This window comes from Ovis aries, chromosome 14 (assembly GCF_016772045.2).
Source record: "Ovis aries strain OAR_USU_Benz2616 breed Rambouillet chromosome 14, ARS-UI_Ramb_v3.0, whole genome shotgun sequence".
Lineage (NCBI taxonomy): Eukaryota > Metazoa > Chordata > Mammalia > Artiodactyla > Bovidae > Ovis > Ovis aries.
Window position 1 is genome coordinate 4,713,078 of NC_056067.1, and position 22,383 is coordinate 4,735,460.

Genomic DNA, 22,383 nt, shown 5'->3' on the forward strand with positions numbered 1-22,383 from the left:
CACCACTGTCTGTAACTTGAAATCTCTTCTCAGAGTAAAGGATTTGAGAAGCTGGCAGAAAGCTTTTGCATCAATCACAAGATACTTGTAAAACATTGATCCTCTTTCCCTTTTCAAATCAACACACATGTTTCCCAGGTCAAAAGAAGTATCTTCTGGATCAATCAGAACTAGATTTTAAATCAAGTCCCACTCTTGGGACCTGGGTGACGCTGACCAAACCCACTTCAACTTTCTGAGGCTCAGTTTCAGTCATTAGTGAAATGCAGAGAATGTTTATACCATGGGCTTGCTGTGAAGACTACAAACATCTGGCACTGCTGTACTATTACAAATTATGTTAAGGAAATTACAGGTATTATTACTATTATCATCATTGCTATTATTATTAAGCACTGGACTTCACACTGAATGCTTATTGTCATAACTTTGTTGCTCTTTCCAACAACCCTGTAAAGTTAGCATCCCTAGCTAACCCATTATTTTTTTTTTATTTTTACTTTATTTTACTTTAACCCATTATTAAGATGAGAAAAGATTCAGAGAGGTTCAGTAACTTGCCTAAGAGCACACAGCTGCCAAACGGTTGAGAGTAAAATATGAACCCAGCTCAAGTTTGTGTCCAAGATGCTCTCAATGGCCTATATATAGACTGCCCACATCAGTACAAGTTTACATTATAAATAAAATCTCTATTTTTAAACTCACACATTATTTTTTATTTCATACGTTACATTACGTTAGACTTTCCTACGTCACTGGTCTGACTTCGATGTCAATATTGTAGATAGTCTACAAGGTGGCTTTAGCAGGAGGGAAATCAAGATGGATTAGACTGGTTTTGCTCACTAAGATTCAGAAGAAATTAATCACCCCTTGATTCTTCCTGTATTGTCTCCAAAAGAAAAAAAGATACAATGAGTTTGGTCCTTGGGATCTTCCAAAATCTACAAACCCTGCTCTCCATCCAGACCTGGTCATCCAGATAGTGATGTCCGTTGGTCAGGATGGAGGTCCTTCCCCAGGGTCTACCTTGGACACACTCCTGGAAGTTCCTTATTTTGTCATAAGAGTCGGCCTGGTTCTCAGTTGTTGCTACTGTTGTTTAGTCACTAAGTCATGTCTGACTCTCTGCGACCTCATGGACTGTAGCCTGCCAGGCTCCTCTGTCCGTGGGATTTCCCAGGCAAGAATACTGGAGTGGGTTGCCATTTCCTCCTCCAGGGGATCTTCCCGACCCAGGGATTGAATCCAAGTCTACTGCTTGGCAGGAGGATTCTTTACCACCTGGGAAGTCCCTGGTTCTCAGTACTTTTCCTAAAGCCCATTTATTGTCCAGGTAAGAATAATTACAGCAAGTCTTTCACTATATTTCTCTGTTAGTTCTGTATTTCCTTTGAAAGTGTTTTTTAAGTGTTTGAGATAATTTCAAAGGAATACAGTGTTAGCTGGTGAAGACCTGTGAGATAGTGATGGTTGCTATTTTACATTAATTTTTATGGAAAAAATTCACTGTCTTCTTTCTAAGGTGTGTTTCCCCAAGAATTTAACTCTTGCTAAACCCACAGAATCCTAACAGGAGGCCCTTTGACCATCTCCATGACTCCGTGTGAATAAACCCTTCCCAAGCTCCATATGAGCTGTGCAGACACACGAGTGTAGACACACAGGTGGTGCTCCGGCATGACATGCACACACTCCCACACACTAACTTTCCTAGACGTGTATGTCATTGAATGCACTTCTCAGAATATTAAGTGAACTTCAGAGCTCCAAACCAAAGACTTCATCAGAGTCTTCACAGAGAGACCCCAAGCTTCCTGGACTTTAGACTGAAAAAAAAAGGAAAGAAAAGAAAAAGACAACACTTTTCAGTCCCTTTATAAACTCTGATATGCTCTGAAAAGGCAAGTCAAGTAGGATAATTTTTCTTCTCAGGAAATTTTTTTTTTAATGCCTAAATGAGACGTGAGAACAGGGGCCACCTTATGCTGCAGCCAGCAGAGGCACTCAAACATTCCGTCAGCAGGATCCCAGCCAAGCTGCACAGCGCGCTTTTATAAAGCTGGCCCCAGGCATCTCAGAGCAAGATGTGGCTGTGAAGTCTACTCTGCCCTTAGTACTCCAGAGGCGCCGGCACAGTGGCTGCCAGACTTGCCCCACAGCCATGGCAAAGAACGGACTTGTAATTTACATCCTGGTTATCATCTTGCTCCTGGACCAGACCAGCTGCCACGCGTCCAAGTTCAAAGCCAGGAAGCACAGCAAACGCCGAGTGAAAGGTAACAGGGTGCCTCCATCCAGCAGAACTCTAGGCTTGCTCAGGGTGGGGAGGAGCTGGACGACATCCATTTCCAGACTCCCCCAGGAGACCAGCTCTGGCGGCAGTTACCACGGATTCACGCGGATATGGCATTTTCAGGGGACTGAGTGACCTCTTAATTCTCTGGAACTGTTTGACATTTAAAGGAATCATATGGTGGGATTCTGGTCTCGTAGGATAAAAAAGGCTCTTGCAAAAAGACTTTCTGTATTGTATATCCTTCATCAGGTGAGCTTAGGCAAGAGAATGCTCATTAGAGTGTGACAACCTGGATACAACATCTGCTATTTGGAATGAGGGATCAAGGAGAACAAATCGATTCATAGAGTACACTGTTCCACTCACAGATATTATACAGCTGTTCAAACTGATCTGTAAGATAACTATAATCTTATTCAACGTGTAGTAGAGGATAGAGCTATTGGTAATGTGGCTTCCATCAATAGCTATATTTTCATATCCCTGGGAATATAAGGACAGTCTATATCATATGTTTAAGCTTCTTCATGTCATAGAGAAGTTTTAAGTCTTTCACTTAAAAATATTTCAACACACAAGTCATACAGCATTTGGAAATATGTTAATGCAAAACAATCTCCAAGCAATCCCAATGTGGGGTGGCTTGAACTGGGCTGAAAAAGTGAAAGTGTCAGTCGCTCAGTTGTGCCCAACTCTTTATGACCGCATGGACTGTAGCCCACCAGGCTCCTCTGTCCTTGGGATTCTCCAGGCCAGAATACTGGAGTGGCTTGCCATTCCCTTCTCCAGGGGATCTTCCTGTCTCAGGGATCGAACCAGGGTCTCCTGCTTTGCAGGCAGATTCTTTACTACTGAGCCACCAGGGAAGCCCTGAATTGGTCTAAGAGAGAGAAAAAATCTTGCAAGGAACAGATAATGGCAATGTACACGCAACACACTGAAACTAAATCAAAACTAACTCATCGAGAAAGGCGTGGTGTGAGGTGTATCTCATTCTGAGGTATTTTCATAGGATATTTCAGGGTAAATATTGACACTATTTCCTCATCAATTTCAGTTCATTATTAGCAACACACAAACAATAATACCAGCAAAGCTGAAGTCTTGAATTAACACAACAGGAATGGCTGGCTGGTGAGAAGGAGCTTCTCTTGTTGTGCCATGTTATTGAGATTATGAAGTGCCCTACTTTAGGTCTGATATAAGGTTTTTTTTTTTTTTTTTTGATTATTGGTTTACAACATTGTGCTGGCCTCTGCCACACATCACCATGAACCAGCCAGGTATACGTATGTCCCCTCCCTTCTGAACTCCCCTCCCATGGCCCACCCCAGCCCATCCCTCTTAAACAGAAATTTTTTTTTTTCCTAATGAAATACTACACCTCCATTACCTCCTTTAAAGAGAGATGAAAATATCCCTCGTGAGCGATGAAGTATCTTGTGGAAGACGAAGGCAGGGAAAGGAAGGGGAGGGAGGTGGCATTTCTGCTGGGTGATGAGGCGTGTTTTGCCGCCAGCATCTCTTTGCCACGAAGGAGTGGTCAGCTGGTGACCACCCAGCAGGGCTGTGGGGAGGGGTGTGAGTATGTGAATGTGCGTGTGTATTCTCTGTGGGTACTTCTGAAATAACTGCAGTTCAGGGCATTATGTTCTATCCTTCAAGGCACACATACACAAGTGAACACATGCTTTTGTTTGCTTTTTAACCGACTGGGTCCAATCCTAGATAACATCCTTCCAAAGCAGTTTTGCTCATTTTTTGCTGTGAGATCCAAGAAAGTAGATTCTACAATATGTGAAGCCATTAGCCTAAACCTGTTAAACAGTTCTTTTAAACTGCCTGGAAATAATACCAAATCTTATGAAATCAAAAGCAAAAGTCATTTTTTTCTCTCTCAGTTCTTTCCATAGAATTAACCATGATTAACTGCTAAGAGATAATATTCCCAGAGTTTTCTTTAATGTCCAATTAAAAATTGATCTGTTGCTGTTCAGTTGCTAAGTCGTGTCTGACTCTTTGGGACCCCATGGACTGTAGCCCCACCAGGCTCCTCTGTCCATGGGATTTTCCAAGCAAGAATACTGGAGTGGGTTGCCATTTCCTTTTCCAGGGGATCTTCTCAACCTAGAAATCAAACCTGAGTCTCCCAGGTGGCAGGTGGATTCTTTACTACTCTGCCACCCAGGAAGCCCTACTTTTAACAAAATAATTGTTGGCTGTCTAAAGTACTTGGATGACAAATTAATTGATTTTATCTGTTAACTCTTGGATAACCTCACATATAAGGCCTTCCTCAGCCCTTTTAAAAGCTGTGTAACATTCCATGTGTGGATGGGTTATGGCTTATTTAATCTGTTCTTTCTGGGTGAACTTTTATGTTCATCAAATCTATCTCTTTTTGATCCAATGCCTCAGTGAACTGCTTTGTACACAGATATTGATCACCATGCTAGAATATCGTGATGATACTTCTCTAGAACTAAAATTGTAAGTTAGTTACACCACCTGTCTTTCAAAATGGTAGCATGAACTCGTGGTCTCAACTTCAGTATACGAGAGCACCCACTGAGTTTCTCTTGTGGCTCAAAAGTTAAAGAATCAGCCTGCAATGAGGAGACCCAGGTTCAATCCCTGGGTCAGAAAGATCCCCTGGAGAAGGAAATGGCAACTCATTCCAGTGTTCCTGCCTGGAAAGTCCCATGGACAGAGGAGCCTGGTGGGCTACAGCCCAGGGAATCTCAGAGTCAGACACGACTGAGCGACTAACACGAACACACACCTTGACAACCTGACCTATCACCAGTTTAAGCTGTGCCAGCTTAACAAAACCCCCGAAGACTTTTAATTTGCATCTCTTTGCTTATTAATGAGGTTGAGATATTTTTTCGTGTATTTACTGGTCATTTCTTCCAGCAATTAGTTTTGCATTCTTATCTGGTACCTATTTTTGAAGAACAACAATAATAAAATTAAAGGGAGCCTTTAAAAAAACTCAAAATGGTAATTGAGTGATTTAGCTCCAAAAACAAGTTTCCCCTGCCAGTCACTTCACAGGCCTCAACAGATTAGGATGAGCAATGCAAGTTATGTTGTAGTAATGAATTAAATATAATCTCTATTTAGTGAAATAGTTGTTCCCTATATTCATTTTGACAAAACACAACCACATTTCTCACAAAGGACAGAAGCAGACTCCAAGCCACCTGGATAATGATTTCCATAATGGCCTCCCAGGAGCCTAATATTAATTCATGTGTCTTCATGTTAATTACAATGTTTGCAGCTCCCCTGTGGAGGCCATTTACTTAAATAGTGTGGAGCAGGAAGCTGAGAGGAACTGGGGTGACATCTGTATGGCTCACAACTTGTAACCTGGAGGAAAACTTAGCAGTCTTTGCAAGTCTGGCCCCCAACAGCCACTGGCTTTGCATACTGAATGTACCCCTATATTTACTCTGGGTCGAATGGTCCCGTTGAGGAAACCCTTGCTATTGTGCTTCTCAGCTGAGCTATTGGATGCCTTGAGAATGGAGGTCCACACCTGGATACCCCAGAAGGCATTTCCTAACCCGAATGTGGAAACACCTGACTTGTAAAGCACATGTTTAAGGGGAAACTGAGTCAGCCATGTTTGGATACTGGCCTGTCCTGAAAACAGCCAAGACAGAACACAGATTCTCCATGTGGTATCCCCACAAAGAGGCAGCCGGGAACAGCCATATCAAGCTTTAAGCATCTTAGCTGCTTGAGGCTACGTGCTAGGGACCAAGCAGGTAAAGGCGATCACTGTCCAGAAACAGATGGGAGGGGTGGAAAGGGAACAGATTTGAAGACAGCAAGATTCGACTCCCAACTCTGCACCTTACAGCTGGGTGGTCTTCGACAGGTTCATTCAGTTTCCTGTGCCTCTCTTTTTTCTGAAATGATATTGTCTATTTCATAGTAACACTGAAAGAATCAAGCTCCTGGCACACAGTGTATGGTGCCTTTAATATTTTTAAATGTGTATTAAGATTTATTATAATTCCTGCTTTTGAAGAGCTCACAAGTTGTCCGTTTCTAAGACACTGCCCATCAGGTCTGGATTTTTGATTAGTCAAAGTGACTAATTTCCTAACTTCCTTACTTATACCCAAGGAGAGCCATGAAGATTAGCCTAATCAGGGGACATCCAAGACTAAGTAAATTGCTGGTCCTTAATACAGAAGTATTTTTATAGGGCTCTTTATCACTGCCTTTCCATATTTCTCCATGAAAATCACTTAGCCCTGCTAAGAGCCTTTACACCCAGAGCATCAGTTGAGTAGGGGTATTGAGGCCAGGGGACTTGGAGACCCAATTAAGTCTGAGTATGAGTTCTACCACTTACCTGCCAATTTAGCTTACTGAGTTCATTCTCACTCTTCAGTGGGAATCTCGTTTTCCTCCATTCCTAACTATCTTTGAAGAGTAAGTGAAAATAACATGAAAGTATTTTGTATGCCATCGCCTATTCACTCAGTAAACATTATGAGATTGATGATGTGCTGAGCACCATGTGAAACACCAGGAATACCATGGACAACCAGAGAGATAAGATTAAGTAAAGAAACATGATCGTAGGCTGGAGAAAGTGTGTGGAAGGAAAACAAAGGTTCAAGGAAAGAGACCAGCCAGAGAGATGTAGAGAGGATGCCCAGAAAGTCTTCTCAGAAGAGGAGATGTTTAAGCTTGATAAGATGATGGATAAGGGAGTTCCCTGGCAGAACCGTGGTTAAGACTCCATGCTTCCAATGGAGACCATGGGAGTTTGATCCTTGGTTGGGGAACTAAGATCCCACATGCTGTGGGGCCAAAATAAAAATAAAACTGAAATCTTAAGAAAAAGAAAAAGGACAAAACCTGGACCAAGAGTGTTCCAGGCAGAAAGAACACACTCAAAGGGTCCTGAGCTGAGGCAGCTTGTTCTAGAATGCATCGAAAATCAATCAGTCTAAAGTCTAGTGATGGAGAGTGAGTCCCACAGGATAGGGCTGGAGAGACAGACAGGCGGCCCAACTCACAGAAGCAGCTCTCAGTACCATTACCCCCACCAAACCCTTACAAATCTTCCTGAACAACTTGCTTCCATCCATTGTTTTTCATGTACTCTGGGCTCAGTTTCATCAAAATCACCCTGGGCTTACGTTCTGTATTCCGAAACTCTATCTTATTTTGTTTTATTTGCACTTTATTTTAATCATATGTTGTTTTATTCACCCTACCCCACCCCACTCTAAAAAATCCTCAGAGAAGGATGGAGACCTGAAGACTCAAGTGGAAAAGCTCTGGCGAGAAGTCAATGCCCTGAAGGAAATGCAAGCCCTGCAGACAGGTGAGACCCGTCTTACCTCAACAAGACAGGAAAAGAAATTGTGATTAGCCAGCAATTTGACCACATCGAGACTGCATGTCATTCTAGGTGACATTTAAAATAGGAGAGAGAGAGAGACATTGACAAGGCAGAGATGTGTCCAGGACAAAGGATTCAAAAGCTGGGAGGATGAATGTTTTGGGAAATCAGCTTGATTTTCCACTTCCTTCGCCTCTCAATGAGTGGAATAAAAATCAAACCAGGCATTTCAATAATACATTTTAGAAGTCCATCCATAATTTTTTTTTTTTTTTTTTTGCTGTGCTGTGCGACATGAGAGATGCCTGATTTTAGTTTCCTGACCTAGGATGGAACTCTTCCCCCCTGCTTTGGGAGCACAGAGTCTTAACCACTGTGCCACCAGGGAAGTCCTCATAATTCTTTATTAGGCAATGGAACAAAATTGAAACAAGTATTAACTACATAAAATAACCAGCATTCCTTAGCTGTTTACTAAGATGTTTAGGTCCCCAGGCAGCTCAGTAGTAAAGAATCCGCCTGCCAATGCAGGAGACCCGAGTTTGATCCCTGGGTCAGGAAGACCCCCTGCAGGAGGAAATGGCAACCTACTCCAGTATTCTTGCCTGGGAGATCCCATGGACAGAGAAGCCTGGCCGACTACAGTCCATGGGGCCACAAGAGTCAGACGTGACTTAGCAACTAAATGACAACAAAATAACCCACTGAGAGCTCAGCAGAGGTGGAACTAAACCCAGGGTCACAGGACTCGGCTCTGGCCACACTGGGTGGGTCAGATCCTCTGGAGAAGAGCTTGCCAGCAGAGGGCAACAGTGAGTGTTCCTTTATCGGAGAGCAGAGCTCCCAGCAGCCCATGAAGCTCCCAGGGCGAGGAAATGAGAGCCGCGCTGGGCAGACTCAGCAACAGCCCGGCTTGCAAGGCTCACATCCTCAGGGAGGGATACTGTCATAGCAACTCCAAAGGCAGAGCTTCAGGGGTCCCAGAAGAGAGCTGCCCAATTACAAGGGTTAATGCCTTCAAGGAAGACCAAAGTGAGGGCTTTTTCAGCAGCTACTTACAGCCCCCAGGGCTGGGGGCTCAGTGGTAAAGAATCCACCTACAGTGCAGGAGACATGGAAGATATGGGTTCGGTCCCTGGGTCAGGAAGATCCCCTGGACAAGGAAATAGCAACTCATTCTTGCCCAGGAAATCCCACGGACAGAGGATCCTGGAGGGCTGCAGTCCATGGGGTCACAAAAAAGTCAGACACACCTGAGCAATGGAGCACAGCACATTGATAGCTCCCAGCCCAGCTCTATGTTACCGGTCTTGAGCCATTTTCACCATAAGCAATGTTGCCTAGTTACACTGCTGGCAAGTCCCTTTATCAAGTTTCCTGGGGAACAGAATTAGAAAGTTAAAAGGTCAAATGAGTTTGCAGAAGGGGAAAGAGCTTGGTTAACCCTTCAGCCATAGTTGGGGGCTATAATTATACTTTATAAACATCAACACAGTTCAGTTGCTCAGTCGTGTCCGACTCTTTGTGACCCCATGGACTGCAGCACGCCAGGTTTCCCCATCCATCACCAACTCCCGGAGCTTGCTCAGACTCATATCCATCATCAACACATTCATCCTTCAATAATTTATGAGACAGATGCTGCTATAATTCTTCTCAGTTTACAGATGAGGAAACTAAGGCACAGGGAAATTAAGGCTAACACAGATAATAAATATCAGAACTGACACCTAAGCTGAGGCAGTACAGCCCTGAAGCCTGATTCCCCAATGCTATGCCTTAAAACTGTCTTTATATTTGGGTTATATCCTGGATAAGATGAACAATATTTAGCTTATTGTTATCTGCTGTGGGCTCAGTTACCTGCTGTAATCTTCCATGCAACGCAAGTCACCTGTTTATATGCTAACAACTCTTTAAAGCTTCATTATATGTGTGCTTAGTTGCTCCAGCCGTGTCTGACTCTGACCCCATGGACTGTAGCCCACCAGGCTCCTCTGGCCATTGAATTCTCCAGGCAAGAATACTGGAGTGGGTAGCTATTTCCTCCTCCAGGGCATCTTCGGGACCCAGGAATCGAATGCGTGTCTCCTGCATTGGCAGGCAGATTCTTTAGCACTGAGCCACAGGGAAGCCCCAAGCTTCACTATCCTGATATGTAAGGACAGATGTCACAAGCATCCCACATCATGGGACAGTTGTGATTATGATATGGGTTCATTTATGTAAAATGCTTGGCACAGTGTCTGACTCTGTGCACAGAGTCCTCATTACACAATGACTCACCATTATCTCTATGCATCGTCCTTGCCACAGCTATCTACCACTGTTGGCCAGGGCCAGTTCTAGACTATTATACTGCCACAGAATATTAATATGTCAAATCTCACATCTTTACAGTCTGTCTCCGAGGCACAAAATTTCACAAGAAGTGCTACCTTGCCGCGGAAGGCTCGAAGCACTTCCACGAAGCCAATGAAGACTGCATTTCCAAGGGCGGGACCCTGGTTGTCCCCAGAAGCTCCGATGAAATCAATGCCCTCCGAGACTATGGTAAAAGGAGCCTGCCGGGGGTCAATGACTTTTGGCTGGGCATCAACGATATGGTCGCAGAAGGCAAGTTTGTCGACGTCAATGGGCTTGCCATCTCCTTCCTCAATTGGGACCAGGCACAGCCTAACGGTGGCAAGCGGGAAAACTGTGCCTTCTTCTCCCAGTCAGCTCAGGGCAAGTGGAGTGATGAGGCCTGTAGTAGCAGCAAGAGGTACATATGTGAGTTTACCATCCCTCAGTAGTCCCTTCTCAGGTACATCTTCCCAGAAAGACCGGTCATGATTTACAGGCTGATGGTTCTCAAGAATGGTTCAAAATTGTCATAGGGGAGGCTATGTCCCTAGGAATACGAGAGACAGCCAAGTTTGCTACCACATTTTATTGTGATTTTTGCCCTCCACGGGGGTTGGGGGATCGGAAAATAATCATTCCATCATGTACACACTGCTCAAATAGCTTCTGCAAAAATGGGCTATTAGACCTTTCTCATTCCTGGTCCCTCTTCCTTGTATAGACCAGGTATGTATTAAAAAGACGATGGTCAGAAAGGCAAGCTGTAGGCTACCTGGAAGATTTTCTGTTAAAGGTTTCGTACGTATCTGAGTGATGAGGTGCTACATAATCCAAAACCTTTTCAGTCTGATGTTGGGTCTGCTCCCTCCTAGTGATAGCGTCTTATTAGCCGTCACCCTTCCCTTGAGTCGCAGCATCCCCTGGTGGGACATGTAACTGCTCTGCCACATGAATACATAGAAGTCTCAGATAAGCTCTGGTTTAACTGTTTTTCTCAAACCCACCCCACTCCAGCCCCCGCCCCCAGTGATATACACATTGTTTTTTTTTTTTTTTTTTTTTAAGTTCCCAGTAAAGATCTGAAAGGAGATGTTAAGGCAGCGTATTTGGTCAGTTTCCACCCCGGTATGGCATTCCAGTTTCCAACTTGAATAGGTAAACCTAAGGCAGAACAGAGTAGCAGACTGCACAGAAGAAGAGGAACTTTTTAAAGTCTCCTTTTTCCCTGCTTTAGTTTTATGAAACCAACAGCAGATATTATACACCTTAGTTTCCTTTTTTAAAAAATATATTTTACACAGTTATATATGTTTTAACAATCATATATTTAAGTCTATTAGGAGAAAAATCTATATTTAGATTGAAAGTTGGAAGTTGGATTTAAAAAATATTTTTTGAGTTACATGTACATCTATATACTATTTTTTTATTCTGCCAAGTGCTGCCCCCACTAAATTGTTTAGATTGTGCAATGTAATGCCATTGCTTCGTATGAAATTATGAAGTTAAGGCTTGGTGGAAATGGGTTTTTTAGAAGCAAACAATTCTACATATATTCTGTTCTTCCAATAAACATCTTTTTCTCCCTTTAAATGTTGAATATGTTTTGGGAACAAAATCCTTCTTTATAAACTTAATTATGTATGCTTGGAATTAAGGTTCAGTTCTTCACACTGCACAACCACAATAAAGCCTGAATTCTGATCAGTGTGGGGCTATACGGGTATTGCCTGCAGTTATTGAAACTATGCTGGTTTATATCAGACTTGAAGAAACTGGGGGAGAATTGCACTAGATCCGATCAAACTGGTGATTTAGATGTATATAGGGACAGTTTCACTTGAAGATAAAGAAGCAGAGTGGAGACGAGGAAGAAGACTTTTCAAAAGTTGAACCTGCCATAGTTTTTGGTTGACCCCGATCAGTTTCTTTCTCCAATGCAACCACAGTCTCTGCATGGGAATCTTATCAAACTGCAGATCCCACAGGCAGCGCTGAGGCCCCAGATTCTTCACTTCTAAAAGCATTTCGCGGAAGCCAACGGGGCTGGACCACACACCACAGTCTGAGAGCGAGGGTCTGAACCTGTAACTACTTGCCCAGAGACAGTCTCTGCTGACTCTAGCAGGTCTGTTCCCCTTTAACTCAAGTCAAGGGTAGGACCTGCAGTTAATCTGTGTGAAGAACAATACTGAGAGCAATTTTTCTACCCATCACAGATGCTTCCAGCCATGTCATTATATGATCTACAAAATAAAAATCAATTAGTTAAAGGAAACAGTAATTAAGACTCAACTTAGTGATCTGAAGGAAAACGTATCTCAAGGCTCCAAGGCTTAAGTTGAATAGAAGTTCTTACACTAAAAATAAAGATACGAAGTCTTTCCTGCTCTCTGATTACAGAGAAGTTTCGTATTCTCACCAAATGAAGTACATCTAACAGATAGAGAATCCCACTAATTTTAGCTATTTAAGTTATTAACTTAATCTGATGCCACAGATTCAAAGGACTCCTACTAACTATAAAGCACCACGTTACAGAATACGTAAGTAAGGAAAGAAAGGAAGTAAGTGATGGTATATATACTAGCTCACAGGAGGAGAGCAGGACTTGCCACTGGAGTCCAGGAAAAAAAAATTAGCTCTAATTACATACAAAAATTGTGAATTTACAGATATTGCTATCTAGTTTAACCTAAAAAGAAACCCACCAAATGGGCACTGATTTAAACAGATTCTCACAAAGAAACACCACATTGAAATACACTAATAGTAAGAGAAAATGTGCCCACATTCAACAAGCAGAGCTAACACATCTCCTGGTTCAGAAAGGCATGTATATTCCAGGGAAATCCATTCCGAATCTTTCCCAGTGATTGCCAGTGCCACTGGGAGTCCTAAACCGCTTTTTGCTATTTTATTTTTGCTAGAAACATTAAGCAGGATCAAACAGAATATAGGGTTCTGACAGAATTCTTCCCTTTCAGTTGGATGCAAGGTGCAGAATGAAGCCCAACATAGATAAGGAGTGATGAGAAATGACAGGGTGGAGAGAGGAAACAGGAAGGGAAGAGACAGAGAGAGAGGAAACGTGCATGCGTTTTCGCAAAATGCTGAGTTTATCATTCTTGAAGCCCTGGTTTTTACTTCTGCACATTTTCTGAGCTACTCTACAATCCCTTTCCTTTTGCATTTGAGCTAGCTGGAGTTGGCATACCGACCAGGAGAGCCTAGGTTATGACTCTGCAGAGCTCACATCTAGAGAGGCAAACAAACTATAAACAAGCAAAGGAAACAACAAGATCATTTCAGAAAATACGACGAGATGTCCAAGGACTGACATGACACAACTGAAATGGCACAGGCAGGGAATCAGACAAGGAGATGAGAGAGGGAGTGACGAGAGGGAGTGCAGCCAGACAGAACAGGCAGCTCTGGCAATACACTCCCCCGCCCGCTGAAAGAGGATGGAAAAGAAAGTGATCCATCAATCTTCAGGGCAAAAGTCCAAGAGAGACCCCAAGAGAAGTGACTAACCTCAAATCACCCAGCAAGCTGGGGACAGAGCAGAGCCTGGAACTCAATTTCCTGTCTCCCAGTGCCAGCCCAGGTCAAGGTCAGTTAAGGTCAAGGGACTTGGAGTCAGAAGACCTAGACTCCACACTCACTACATGTGTGATTTCAGGTAAGAATAGACATTTGGGTCCTCACTTCCTCATCTCTCAACGGAAATGATAGATCATCCACAGAAATCTGAAAATATAATTGCTGAGCAAGCAAGCACTCTGGATATCGCATCTTTAAGAAAATGAAGAGCTTTGTCCCATTAAATAACCAGAACACCTCATGACAGGAAAATCTGAAGAGTAGGGGGAAAAAATGAGAAATTATCGTTTATCTTGGTCGTTTTCATTCATTTATCTAGTTAATAGTTATTGAGCATATGTATCCAGCAGTATCTTTTTACGGCCTTCCATGCAAGGTACAGGTCACATCACTAGGCAATGTTATAGCCTGCTTTATTTTACTCATAACCATTTTCCTAGCTTTTCCATAATGCACTTTCTATGGTTCCATAACATTCCAATGAGCTATTAATTGAGCACATAAATGAATGAACGAAGGCTCACTCGCTAAGTCCTGTTTGACTCTTAGCGACCTCACGGACTGTAGCCCGCCAGCCTCCTCTGTCCATGGGATTCTCCAGGTAAGAAGACTCAAGTGGGTTGCCACTTCCTCCTCCAGGAATCAAACCCGCATCTCTGGCATCTCCTGCAGTGGCAGGCGGATTCTTTACCATTTCGCCATTTATGAGTGGAATTTCACTTAAACTTCTAAATATAACTGTTTAGTCTTTGTGTAAATAAATGGAAATTTTGCTTTTCATTTTTATTCTGTAAATAATGCTAATGAATATTTTTTGGTGATTTTCTTTTTCTCTTTGACTGTAGATTTTTCTCCCTTGTTAAGATAGATTTCCAGGCAGTCCAATGGTTAAGACTCCGCTTTTCCACTCCAGGGGCAAGGGTTCGATCCTTGTTGGGGAACTAAAATCTCCACATGCAGTGTTGAGCAGCCAAAAACAAAATAAAAATAAACCTAAGCAAAGACAGATAGATTTCCAGAAGTGGAATTGTTAAATCAAAAGATAGGAATAATTTTAGCCACTTTGGATCATGGTGTGGAATTGCTTTCCGAAAGGATCCTGCAAACTGAAGAGGCAGCATGTCCTGTAACACCACTAAATTTGGAGTCAGCTGGTCCTGGGTTTGAATACTAGCATGCATGCTCTGTGACCTGGAATAAATCATTTTACCTGGCTGAATACATTCCTAATTTATCAATAAACAATAAAAGTCAAACAACATGAAGGGAGTCTTAATATTTACCTTAGAAAATTGTTAAAATAAAATAAACACAGAGTTAATAGTTTGTAATAGTTGATTTCAGATATATTAATTATTCAGTTAAGAGTGGGATGGTGGAAGTGAGAGAAGTACTTGGAAGAAGCCTCACAGGTACCAGGTAATATTATTATATTTGTTATATTCATTTGGCTTCCCTGGTGGCTCAGCTGGTAAAGAATCTGCCAGCAATGCGGGAGACCTGGGTTCAATCCCTGGGTTGGGAAGATCCCCTGGAGAAGGGAAAGGCTAGCCGCTCCAGTATTCTGGCCTGGAGAATTCCATGGACTATACAGTCCATGGGGTAGCAAAGAGTTGGACGAGACTGAGTAGCTTTCACTTTCACTTTATATTCATTTGAGTTACACAAATTCAGGCTGCGCTAAAAACTGGGAGTGGAGACCAGCATGAAATAAAAAGTTACCAGAAATACATATAATTTACAAACCAGGATAAACGCATTTTAAAACAAAACAGAGTTTTAGAAAATCTCCAGAAGCAAGACAGACTTCAACGGGGACTAGAGCCCTTTAGGCCGTGAAGGGGTATACTTATCAGCACCCGCCTGGGGAAGTTTTTACATGTTCTGGCTGCCTCCCCACGGGCGCGCCTAGAAGCCCCGAGAGAGGCGACAGGGGGCCCACATAGGGAGCCCTGCCTTGGGGAGCAGCTGCAGCTCTGGACACGCGCACACAGCCCCTGGCAGGCCTGGGCAAGGAGGCACAGGGCGATGCGCAAGGCAACCGCGTGGCCCGACAGCGCCAAGGTGCTGGCGCTGGACCTGGCGCTGGGCACGCTGCTGGCGACGGTCAGAGGCGAGGCGCGCGCAGCGGCCGCGCCGGGAGTGTGGGGTGGGCTGCTGCGCTCGTCGCTGTCCACCTGTGCCGGGTGCTGAAGCCGATCGTTCGGAACGCCCGCGCAGGACGCATCTCCCCGCGGCATCTCGCCACTGGGAGTGAACTTCAACGACAGAGAGGGCTGCTGGTCCAACAGCCACGCCACTTTTTCATCCAGGTCGAAGTCTTCCAGGAGCACCTGCTTCCTGGGGAGGAAAGGGCAGCGGCCTGGCTTCTGCCTTCTTCTGGGCACCAAGGTGAGGGAGGAGGGGTCTGGGAAAATCCACTGCTCCTTGTCTTACCCTTTCGACTGCCAACACCAGCTGACCACAGGGGTCCAGTGACAGGTGATGGACATGACTGCCTTCTCCCCTTGCCTTGTAATGGCAAAGCTGATTATCAAGCCACCTTTTTGACAGGGAGGAAAACCCACAAGCTGACTCGGTTTTCTCATCTGTAAAATGCAGATAACATTTGAGGACATCTAGAAAATGAAATTAACATTCCTACTCACTTGAAGCTTTGTGATGATTTCATGAGATAGTGCACACAGAAGGACACTGCCCAGGTTCGTTGCTCATAGGAGAGGCTCAGAAGATGAAAAGCATCACCATCAGCTGCAAACCGAGCTCTGAGACCTGGGGATGGGTGGGCCCTCATCTTTTCAGAGGTAAGTACTCAAAACTCAAATATCAGGTGGCTCTGAGAAAATAAATTTCCTGAGTATTCAGAGAACAATGACAAGAAGATTAAAATGACAGAATTTTTTTTCCCAAGGTGTAGATTTAGCCAGAATAAGCAACCAAAATCAGTCCTAGAGATTCCTTTTTAACAGTGAACACTCACTTTTAACATGTGCTGTCTTTTAGCATGATATAAAAAACAATCTAAAATAATACTGTAATTTTTGAGTTAAATTTCTTCTTATAAAATCTACTTATATTCTTAGGTCCAAACTATAAGTTAACTGGGCTGATTATGGAATCAAATGATAGTAAATTAATATATGTGGGAATAAAGTCTTTACTCCAGTTCACAGTCTGGAGTGAGGTTGGTGGACTTCCGACGTTACCCTTCAGCACTGACTATCCTCATGGCCTGGGATGAGAGAGAACAGCCTTCCAGTAGACACAGTGGTGCACCCAGATCCCCTTCTGGGATGCAGGCTGCTGCGAGCGTTGGCTCCCAGCTGCTCACAGATGAAGCCCTCCTGAGCAGTTGCCCTCCGCTAAAGGGAGCTGCTTCACTCAGGTTAACACCGTGTCCTGGGGCAGCTCATAATGATGAGGAGAGACAGACACCTGGCCCCTTGCTTCAGTTTTGGGCCTTGCTGAAGGGACATTCCAGCTTTAGCTCTTTGCACAGGGTCAGTTGAGGCCTCTGTTGTAACTGCATTCCATTTCAACTTCTTCCTCTCCCCTCTTGGTGCTGGTCCTGGAGACACCCCCCTCACCTGCCCCCAACAAAACTGCAGCATGAAAAATCTCATTTATGAATTTATTTATTGAGAAACATGACTTCTGACACTCTAAAAGCCTCACTGTCCTCATCTGTAAAATGCACATGGTAATCACTACATCATAGGGCTCTTGGAGAATGCAATGAAATAATGCCAGTAGACTGCTTACCTTGGAGTCTGACATAGACTGAGTTCCCCCTACCCCGAATCCCCAAATTGATCTAGAGAATCAGCGCAATCAGGATCAAAATCCAAGTTGGCGTCTTGGCAGAAGCAAAAAGACATATAGAAATTGACAAGCTGGTTCTAAGATGCATACGGCAATGCTCACAACCAGAACATACAAAACAATCTGGAAAAAGAACAAAGTGGAGAACTTACATACCTTGACCTCAAAAGTTACTACAAAGCTGGAGTAATCCAGATAGTGTGATATTGGTATAAGCATGGACATATATCAGTGCAACAGAATTCAGCAATAAACTTGTATACTTATGGGCAAGTGATTTTTGACTATAGAGTGCTAAGATCATTCAATGGGGGAAAACAATCTTTTCAATAAACAATGCCAGGACAACTGGACAGTCAACATGCGTCAGAATCAATTTGAAACATTTCTTTCCACTGTATAGTAGATTAACTAAAAAGAGATCCAAGACATCAATGGAAAAGCTAAAACAATAAAAATCTTAGAAAAGACATAGGTGCAAATCTTTGTGCCTTGGAGTAGACAACAGTTCAAGCAACAATGAAAACAACAGATAAGTTGACTTTCATCAAAATGAAAACTTTTAATTAAAAAAAAATTTAAAACTTCTGATTTTTCACAAGACACTATGAAAAAAAAATGAAAAGACAACCAACAGAGTGGGATAAAATATTTGTAAGTCATGCATCTGATAACAGGTTTGTATCTAGACTACACAGAGAGATCTATTTACGAGTCAACAATAGACATATCATCCAACTAAAATGGGCAGAAGATTACATTCTACTTCAGCAATCATTTCTGGACACGCGTCATCTAGCTTTCCAGGTCTGAGGGCAAACCTTGTGTTTTATTGCTTTCTGCAGCGCCAGCCCCTACCGAAGGAGAGGCAAAAAGCACTGGCTTCCGGAGGAGACCTATGCTTCCATTACGGCTCTGACACTTAGCTAGTCCTTTGACGCTGAACAAGTCACTTCACTTCTTCAATCCTCATCTTTCTCATCTGTAAAATGGGCCTAGTAATAATACCTACTTCACGGAACTTCGGAGACTGAATGCAAGAATGCATGTCAACCTTTTAGCACAATGCCTAGGATAATAACTAGCATTGTTGTAAGTTGTAGCTATAATCCTAAGAGTTAATACAATTACTGTGACAAATAAAATTATGTTTCTTTAAATTAATTTTTAAATTTTCTAAAACTGTCTCTGTTGTGGTGCTTGGGCTTTCTTCAGTTGCAGCCTGTGGGCTCAGTAGTTGTGGGACCAAGGCTTAGTTGTCCCACCGCATGATCTTAGTTTCCAGATGACTTTATGAGAATGGTGATAGTACCAGTCTGACCCCAGATCTTTCTGGTGGTTGATGGCTCCCTTGGGGAGACCGGCTATGTGCTGGGGCTCAGTAGAGACTGTGTGGTGGCCTTCTGCAAGGCTTGTGGGGCTAATGCTGCCATCACAAGACTGGACCAGAGATGGGTAAGCCTGGGACGGTCTTTTACAGTTTGTTTTCCCCACTCATTTCAATCCAAACCAGTAAAAGTGAAAGTGTTAGTTGCTAAGTCATGTCTGACTGTGACCCCATGGAAGCCTGCCAGACTCCTCTGTCCATGGAATTTTCCAGCCAAGAATACTAGAGTGGGTAGCTATTCCCTTCTCCAGGGGATCTTCTCGGCACAGAGATCGAACCTAGGTCTCCAGACTGCAGGTGGATCCTTTACCATTTGAACCACCAGGGAAGCTCTCACTCTAAAACAGGATGTTGATTATTAGCTCATTTATTGTCTACAGACTAGTCTGCTTTGCCTCTGGAAACTCGTTTACCAAGAATACTTGTGGATGGCTTCCAGGACACATTGTCCAAGTGATCGTCCACTGGGCTGCATAATGGCAACTCGGTGGCTGAGTAATCAGCATCGGGAGTGTTAGGGACTGTGACTTCTCTAATCAATTTGTGCTAATGAGGCAATGAACATGACCTGACATAGACCCAGAATGCTTGAGGTATCATTTCATTCCAATCGCAATGGCCATCATCAAAAAGTCTACAATAATAATTGCAGAAAAGAACGCATAGAAAGAGGAGCGACCATCCACCTCCTACACTGTTAATGGGAAGGTAAATTGGTGTAGCCATTATGGAGAATAGTATGGAGGTTTCTTAAAGAAAACTAAAATTAGGCTTACTATATGATGCCGCAGTCCCACTCTAAGGCATATATCTGGGGAGAAAACTATAATTCAAAATGATACATGCACCCCAGGGTACTATGCATGCATCATTGTTGCACAATTCACAACAGCCAAGGCCTAGATCAACCTAAATGTTGATTGACAGGTGAATGGATAAAGATGTGCTACATACCTACAATGAAATCTTACTCAGCCATACAAATAATAAAACAATGCCATTTTCTGCAACACGGATGGCCTAGAGAGTATCATACTACGTGAAGTAAGCTGGACCGAGAAAGATGATGATCATGTGATATGGCTTATACGTGGAATCTTAAAACAAATCAAATGAACTTACATACAAAACAGAAATAGACCCCCAGACATAAAAACAAACTTATGGCTACCAAAGGGGAAGGGGGGTAGGGAGGAATAAACTAGGAGTTTGGGATTAATACATATACAGTACTATATATAAAATAGACAATGAACAAGGACCTACTGTATAACACAGAAAACTATGCTTCATATTTGTAATAACCTATAAAGGAGAAGAATCCGAAAAGATCGTATAGACATTGTATACAGGTATGTAGATATATCTGAATCACTTTGCTGTATACCTGAAACTAATACACTGTAAGTGAACTGTACTTCAATTAAATAAATAGATAGATAGTTAAGCATCTAATTAAAAAAAAAAAAAACGAGAACAATCAGTCTTTGGGCAAAACACTGATTATCTCAAATAATATTGGTCAGGGAATTCATGACCCTCTCTTGTAGGAACTGACTGATCCTCTTACGCACATTAGGCAGTAACCAGAGTGGTCTAATCTGAGACAGAGTGCACACAGCCAATCATGACCCAAAGAAAGCCAACGTTTCAAGCCAAGCGCGAGTAACCTAAGCTTACCTGCCTTACCTGACAATCTCCCTCTTGAAACCTCCCTTTTATAGCCTCACGAGTTCCCAAAACATGAACGGGTGTGCTGCATAGACATAGACTGGTGATTCAATTCATGATAGTATATAAAACCATCTTCCTAAAATTCGGCTGAGTAAGACCACATACACAAATGCCCCAGAAGTGGGATTGCTGGGGTCATAAGGTAGTTCTATTTTGCAGTTTTGGTGTAGGAGGGTTTTAATGAGTGATGTTGAGCATCTTTTTCATGTGTTTGTTAGCCATCCGTATGTCAGATCCCCATTTTTGTTTTATATTTTCCTTGATACACCATTGATCTATATGTCTGTCTTTGTGCCAGTACCATACTGTCTTGATGACTGTGGCTTTGTAGTAGAGTCCGTCAGGCAAGTTGATTCCTCAGTTCCATTCTTCTTTCTCAAGATTGCTTTGGCTATTGATTCATCCATGAACATATATTTTCTCCATCTATTAGTGGATTTCTTTTCATCAGTGTTTTTATAGTTTTAACATGTCATCTGCAGTGAGTCTTCTTCTTGACATAGATAGCTTTATTATGTTGAGGTATGTTCCTTCTATTCCTGCTTTCTGGAGAGTTTTATCATAAATGGATGTTGAATTCTGTTAATGTGGTGAATTACATTGATTGATTTGCGGATATTGAAGAATCCTTGCATCCCTGGGATAAAGCCCACTTGGTCATGGTGTATGATCCATAGAATGAGTTTGGAAGTTTTACCTTCCTCTGCAATTTTCTGGAAGAGTTTGAGGAGGATAGGTGTTAGCTCTTCTCGAAATTTTGGTAGAATTCAGCTGTGAAGCCATCTGGACCTGGGCTTTTGTTTGCTGGAAGATTTCTGATTACATTATCAATTTCTGTGCTTGTGATGGGTCTGTTAAGATTTTCTATTTCTTCCTGGTTCAGTTTTGGAAAATTGTACTTTCTAAGAATTTGTCCATTTCTTCCACGTTGTCCATTTTATTGGCATACAACTGCTGATAGTAGTCTCTTATGATCCTTTGTATTTCTGTGTTGTCTGTTGTGATCTCTCCATTTTCATTTCTAATTTTTATTGATGAGTCTGGCTAATGGTTTGTCAATTTTATTAAGATTTTCTTTCCTTCTACTAACTCTGGGGTTCTCCAACGCTGCTTTAGTTGTAGAGTTAGGTTATTTATTTGACTTTTTCTTGTTTCTTGAGGTATGCCTGTATTGCTATGAACTTTCCTCTTAGCACTGCTTTTATAGTGTCCCACAGGTTTTGGGTTGTTGTGTTTTCATTTCATTAGTTTCTATGCATATTTTGATTTCTTTTTTGATTTCTTCTGTGATTTGTTGGTTATTCAGAAGTGTGTTGTTCAACCTCCATATGTTAGAATTTTTAATAGTTTTTCTCCTGTAATTGAGATCTAATCTTAATGCATTATGGTCAGAAAAGATGCTTGGAAACCTCACGAGTTTCTAGGAATCGCAGGAGTTCACACCACCCGAGGGAGATGGGGTGGGGATGTGTCAGTCTAACCTCTGTGCTTGTCTTAATAGCAGTCCTGGGGTGTCTCAGTCACCCCCAACAAAAGCACCTGAGCAGCAAGACTTCCTTCAGTCTCTGTAACAATAGAACACCGAGGAACCAGCCCACTTTCATCCTCTTCTCCAGGGGATCTTCCCGACCCAGGGAATGAACTCGGGTCTCTTGCCTTGCAGGCAGATTCTTTACCGTCTGAGCCACCAGGGAAGCCCCATGACAAGTACACAGTTGTTTTTAATTCTTCAAAGAACTGGCTTGCAACCTGAATGATCATGATGCTGACCCAGCCATTCAAAGACATTATCCCCGCTTTTTCTTGTCAGCA

General features: G+C 42.8%; 1 protein-coding gene across 1 annotated transcript; it reads left to right on the forward strand.

The window, feature by feature from the left end:
- The first annotated feature begins 2,062 nt into the window (after positions 1-2,062).
- On the forward strand, positions 2,063-11,738 carry CLEC3A (C-type lectin domain family 3 member A). The gene is made up of 3 exons (XM_004014922.6): positions 2,063-2,282; positions 7,575-7,658; positions 10,077-11,738. Exons 1-3 carry the CDS (start codon positions 2,168-2,170, stop codon positions 10,469-10,471), a joined length of 594 nt encoding a protein of 197 aa, XP_004014971.1. The 5' UTR covers positions 2,063-2,167; the 3' UTR covers positions 10,472-11,738.
- Positions 11,739-22,383: the final 10,645 nt, after the last annotated feature.